The sequence below is a fragment of the Humulus lupulus genome, chromosome 3, assembly GCF_963169125.1.
Source record: "Humulus lupulus chromosome 3, drHumLupu1.1, whole genome shotgun sequence".
NCBI lineage: Eukaryota > Viridiplantae > Streptophyta > Magnoliopsida > Rosales > Cannabaceae > Humulus > Humulus lupulus.
Window position 1 is genome coordinate 45,729,266 of NC_084795.1, and position 6,716 is coordinate 45,735,981.

Here is a 6,716-nt window from a genome sequence, read left to right on the forward strand (position 1 = left end):
ATCCGTTTCTTACACAGTTGGAAAGAAGATATGATGAGAGAAATGATGCAGAAGTTCTCAAACGGGCGATCCGTTTACGCCATCGAGCATTTGGATCTAGTGTCAAGATCCATTGAGAAATCTCCTTTCTCAGAGTGGATTCAGAATGAGCTTAAGCCCCAGGACTTCATCATCCCTTCCCTGCCTGCATTTAATGGAAAGGGAGATCCGCTAAACCATTTATTCCAATTTTAGCAGAAAATGGCATTAGAAGCTAACAACGAAGCTATTCAATGCAAAGTCTTTTCAACGACTTTCTCCGGGCCAGCTTTGTTGTGGTTCCGACAGTTAAAGCCCGGATCCCTCAACAGTTTTAGTGACCTTCGACGGACCTTTTTACAACAATATAGTGCGAACCGCGAGGCACCAAGAACAATGGTTGACCTCTATCGGATTGAGCAAGGGGAAAATGAACATCCGAAAGCATATTTGCAGCGTTTCATTGACCTCGTGCATCAAATCCACGACGTCGATCCAATTACCGCAGCCAATCTCTTCGTCAAAAGCTTGCAGGTGGGGTCTCTTTTACATGAAAATCTCACCATGACACCACCCTATGGCATGGCAGAAGTGCAGACCCGAGCCGAGGGCGTCTTCAGGGTCTTGGAATTTCGAGAACGTGCATAGAAGAAGTTTGCGCTCATCTCCGCTCCACCAACAAATAACCCTCCGCCACCTGCTAGAGATGACAAGAGGAAACGGAACCAAACAGATCACTCAAAGGAAGGGAAGAGGCCAAGACAGGACCGACAGTCACCATGATACCCTTCCTTCGAATACACCGTCCCGCAAGAAGTCATTTATGAAGAAAATAAAGAAAGACCTATCTGGCGAGAGCCCTATAAAATTACCACTCTTTCTGACAGGAGGAATAAAAGCAGGTACTGCCTCTTCCATATAGATCACGGTCATATGATCGCTGAATGCCACAACCTGAACAATCAGATCCAAGCCCTCATGAGAAGTGGGAGGCTGTAATATCCAACATTTTCATAATACATTTATTTATTATAAATCAAAGTTTTAATACATAAAATGTACAACTTTACAAATTTAAGAAATAGTAATGGAAAAATAGTGTTTAAAATATGATTTTATGTTTTTAATGAGATTAAAGAAAGAGAAACTTGAGTAGTCAAGTATTGGACCCAAATGTCATATAATTTTAATTGGGGATTTTTATAAAATTAAGAAAGTTTGGCTAAAGGGCTTATTTGAAAAGAATTTTAGTATTTTGGGTCCAAGTGTAATTTTTAAAAAATAAATAAATAAAATAAAATAAAATAAAAGGCTTCAGCCTTTCATTTTACCCGAGCCTCTCTCTCTCTCTCTCCTCAGAAACTCTCTCTCTCTCTCTCTCTCTCTCTCTCTCTCTGCGTGTTACTGTTGCCGACGACGCAGGAGTACTTTCCGGCCACCATTTTTAGCCACGCGCCGGACCGTTGGATTCAGAGGCCTCCGAACTATCGACCCACGCGGGAATCTAGAGCTCACTCGCCGATTAAACGCCTCAACCACTCGATTTAAGTTCGGCCACCCCGCGACTTCAAAGTTGCGATTCGGCCACCTCGGGCATCCGTTTGCCGATCCGTCACCACCATCGTGCTCCTCGTGTTGTGGGCTTCAAAACCCAATAACTTGTTCCTACATCTACCATAGTTGGGTGGTGGGCCCACCACGAGCCACCGCGATCCACCGTAGATCGACGGTCGAAACTTAGTGTTCGAGGTTCCGAAGTACGTTTTGAGTCTCAGAAAATCATCGTTTGACTTATTGTGGAACCCGATCATTTTGGTATAATTTCTTTAACCTATATATTGTGATTTAATTGTGATTGATTAGAGTAATTGTTATTATGTGTATTTATGGTATATAATTATATATTATTGATATATGGAATGTTTTCTGTAATTTACTGGCTGTCTGAGATTATATATATTTTTGATACAGGTTTTAATTTTGGAATTGTCCACTTTATAGCCGTTGTGCTGTCTAATTTTCTAGAAAATATTAGATATTAAATCAAGTATAAAAATACATATTTAATTGATTTTATATTAATATGGAAATTATTATGATTAAGTAATTTTAATTATTATTGTTATTATTTTGTTAAGTAAATCAAGAATACAGATTCATATATATATATATATGAAAAGTATAATTTATAGTAAACCTATTATCTAACCATTATTATTGTATATTAATATTTGAATATTAAAATAATATCAAATATTAGTTTCTTACAGTTATTGATATTTGTAAGACCAGTGAAGTTTGGAGAAAGTATATTTATTATATCACTGGAATTGATATTATGACTAATTAATAATAATATAAATATTTATATTTATATTATTATCATTATATTGATTATTACAACTTTATGTTAAAAATATGATTTCTTTTATAAAATGACTATTTGAATATATACATCCATATACGTATTGCTATTGAAGTATTTTGTTATTAATATCGAAATAAGTTTAATTATAGACGATAATTATTATTTTTGTTGGGATTATTATTATTATTATCATAAGGGTACATTATCTTATGAGCAAGGTTTAAAGCATGGTTTTATATGAAGAGTTATTTGCATTACGTTGATAATAATTTATTATTATCATTTATATAGTTTCTGGTATTATTAATATACACTATCAATAGTGTATATTTATGATTTTGATAGAATTTAATAAATGATGTGCCTTGAATAGGATTTGTATGGATTTGATTGATTGACTCTTGGTGAGGAATTTTAAAATAAGCTAAGGACCTAAGGTAAGTAAATCTCACCTTTTGTGCTTAAGTGTAAGATGCATGACTACATTGATTGTGTACATCTGATGAGTTAAGTATGGTATGATGATGATGCATATGATAAGTATGTGAAGAATGGTTATATGAACACCATAAGGGTGTTGTGTGATATGTAATTGATGAATTCTGTGATATGTGAAAGATGTCTTACTTGGTTAAGAATGATATGAATTATGTGCAAGTATGTGTTCTTATGTTGATGGATATGTGGATTACTCTATGTTCATGATTTGTTATATGTTATGATATATGAAGCGTTTAAGTTTTTAGGCTGGAAACCTTAGACCTGAGCCATAGCTCTACGTTAAGGTATAACAACGCCACCAACCCAAAGCTTCATGTATTATGACTAAATATGTTTTGAGTTATATGAGATGTGATATAATGCCTTGATTGAATACCATCAACATCAGTCATGAACACGAACATTGGCATTTCAGCATCAGCATGTATGCATGGCATGTACAGTTATGTGATACATTATTATGTGATATAAGACCATGCATATGAATATGAGAAAAGTTATGAAATGTCTTGAAAAGTCTTATGTAAAGTTAAACATTTTAATGACACAAGGCTTAAGCAAAGTGATAATAAGATGTTTAAAAAGGGTGCCACTGTTTTGATGAAGCAATCAAGTAAGTTCAGTAAAGAAGACGGAAGTCTATAAGACTTATAGTGGCTGCCCACTAGTGTGGGCTAGGTCAGAGTTGACCATTCAGATATGTTTGCCATGTTTCCGTCTTTCTCCTCCATATGTGTAATAAGTATGGCAGCTATGGCAACGATGAAATGAGTGTTATGATGAGCCTAGCTGAGATGATGGCTAGCCGGAGGAGAACCCATGGGATTCTATATGATATGTGTAACAAGCCCTGCAGGCATTGGCTGAATCAAACAGTGTGCACAAGTGATATTGGGCCCATAAAAATGTGAAACTAAAAGAAAGAGCATAAAAGTAAAGTTTGAAAGTGCATGAGCAATAAATGAAATGCATAAGTATATAAGTCAGCATATTAGTATATGTGCACTACAAACTCACGACATTCATGTGTATGTGTATGCATGAGATTTGCTTACTGAGCGTTAGCTCATTATGTTATTTTCCAATATTTTTCCAGGTGTGGCTTTAGCTGTTGAGCAACTTGTGGAGCACGGACTCAGTAGCAATGCAATAATGGTTTAGAGTTTTCATATGGCTGCCTTAAATTTAAAGTATTCATACGTGTAATAATTTCTTCTAATAAGTTTATATAAAAGTTTTAAATTTTTCTGTATTTCTTCGTATCATTTTATTTAATTCTTTTGGTCAAGTGCCTTACATACTCGTAAACCCTAGAATTACGAGTATGTGGCAGACGTACCCTACCTTAGGGACGTTACAGAGGCTTACCCAATACATCAAGGAGTAAGGCAGACCCGGCACCTCGCGACACAATTCCGCTTCTGCCCCAGCACCCCAAGCATCAAATCCCGTGCACACAGCCTCTGATAGCATTCAGGAGCCTCTTAAGCAAGTCCCTATGATCCATGGGATCGTGGAACTCACTGAGAACCAAGAGCATATCACCAAAATCCATAAGAGGATGGAGGAACGGGTGAAGAGATACAAATCATTAGGCCACACGGTCAATCTTGTCACTTCAGAGGACAGAAGTTATCCAGCCTCTGCAATCGCCTTTACCGATGATGACCTGAAAGGCGTGCACCTACCCCATGATGATCCACTCGTCATTTCACTACAGGTCGACCATTGCCAGCTGGGCAGAGTTCTAGTCGACGGGGGCAGTGGGGTCGACATCCTCTTCTGGGAAGCCTTCCAGAAAATGGGGCTAGAGGAGAATCATATCCGGCCCTCCACCACACCCATTTTGGGATTCAACAGCCAAAGAGTATATTCGAAAGGCATCGTACGATTGCTTGTGGTGGCCGCAGAGCGCACCCTACCAGTAGACTTTCTCATTATAGATTGCACCACAAGCTACAACGCCATCATGGGGAGAAATTGGATCCACATGATGCAGGGGGTAGTATCAACTTTGCATCAGGTGATGCGATGCCTATCACCCAACGGGCGCTACACCATCGACATCAAGGGATGCCAGAAGTAGGCCAAAAAGTGCTTCCTTACCTTGAAAGAAATAAATAGTTCCGGCACTTCCTCCCATAACAACTTCCCTGACAAATAGCAATTACAGCAGGACCTACCAGCATGCCTCAAAGGGATCGATCTAGAAGAAGACCAAGAAAAACCCCTAGTTACTCTCGATACCTTAGAACAAATATGTCTAGACGACGCTGACCCATCTAAGATAGTGCTGGTAAGTACCAAGCTCTTTGAAAAAGAAAGACAGACCCTCATACAATTTCTCAAAGCTAGAATGGGAACTTTCGCCTGGTCTCTGTACGACATACCTGGAATAGACCCCTTCGTCATGAATCACAACCTAAATCTTTCAAACAGCTTCCCACCCGTCAAGCAGAAGCAGAGGAGGTTCGCTCCCGAAGTAAATCAAGTCATACAAGAGGAGGTGCAACGGATCCTGAGCACAAGGGCAATCGAAGAATGCCTATATCCCAGTTGGCTTGCCAACCCCGTCGTGGTCCCAAAGAAGAATGGAAAAAAGAGAGTATGCATAGACTACACAAACTTAAACAAGCATGTCCCAAGGATAGCTACCCTCTACCGAAAATCGATCAGATGATAGACGCCACGGCAGGGTATGAAAGAATGAGCTTCCTCGACGCTTACTCTGGATACAATCAGATCCCCATGAAATCAGAAGATCAGATTCACACGGCTTTCATAACAGGAGGTGGTTTATATTGCTACAAAGTTATGCCCTTCGGTCTAAAGAATGCAGGCGTGACGTACCAGAGGCTGATGCACAAGCTATTTTCCTCATTGCTTAGGAGAAACATGGAGGTTTATATCGACGACATGGTCATCAAATCCAAACAAAGCTCTTCGCATATAGACGATCTGACCGAGTGCTTCGACATTCTTGACACTTATAAAATGAAATTAAACCCCTCTAAATGCGTCTTTGGGATGTCCTCTGGACAGTTCTTAGGATACGTCGTCAGTTAGAGGGGCATCGAGGCAAACCCAACACAGATTGCGTCCCTCTCAGAAGTCAAAGAACCCCGAACCATCCGAGACATACAGGCTCTGACGGGCAAAGTAGTAGCATTAAGTCGGTTCATTTCACGCATGTCCGACCTTTGCCAGCCCTTCTTGCAATGCATAAAGAAATCCACCAACACTACCTGGGGACCAGAACAAAGAAAAGCTTTGGAAGAATTGAAAGCTTATTTGAGCTCCTCTCCTATATTGAGCTCCCCCATAGCTAATGAAGATTTATTCTTGTATCTGTCTGTCTCGCAATTCGCTGTGAGTTCCGTTCTCTTTCGAGAAGAAGCTAATTGTCAGAGGCCAGTGTTTTACTGCAGCAAGATGCTCCTGGACGCTGAAACTTGTTACAGTATGATGGAAAAATTGGCACTCACACTCCTCACAGCAAAGAAGAAGTTACGACAATATTTTGAAAGCCACACCATCATTGTATATACGGACTATCCACTAAAGCAAGTATTGAGTAAACCCGATCTCTCTGGAAGGTTATCTAAATGGGAAATTGAGCTAGGGATGTATGATATTCAGTTCTCGCCACGAAAAGCAAAAAAAGGACAGGTACTTGCTGACTTCCTGGTCGAAATTCAATCATTCACCCCAGGCACCCTGCCAGAATTGTTAGAATCAGAAGATCAATGGGTGTGGACGATGCATACTGATGGGGCATCCAATTCCTAAGGAGCTGGTATTGGCATCGTATTAGAGGCTCCCTCCATTC

The 6,716-nt window shown here is 39.4% G+C and overlaps 1 protein-coding gene across 1 annotated transcript; it reads left to right on the forward strand.

Moving 5' to 3' along the window:
• The first annotated feature begins 240 nt into the window (after nucleotides 1–240).
• LOC133824058 (uncharacterized) lies at nucleotides 241–666 on the forward strand. The gene has a single exon (XM_062256919.1). The coding sequence runs from the start codon at nucleotides 241–243 to the stop codon at nucleotides 664–666; it is 426 nt and encodes a 141-aa protein (XP_062112903.1).
• The last annotated feature ends 6,050 nt before the right edge of the window (nucleotides 667–6,716 follow it).

Bases quoted from the DNA above. Each gene is read 5' to 3' on its own strand.
- LOC133824058 (XM_062256919.1), top strand. From the start codon at position 241: ATGGCATTAGAAGCTAACAACGAAGCTATTCAATGCAAAGTCTTTTCA.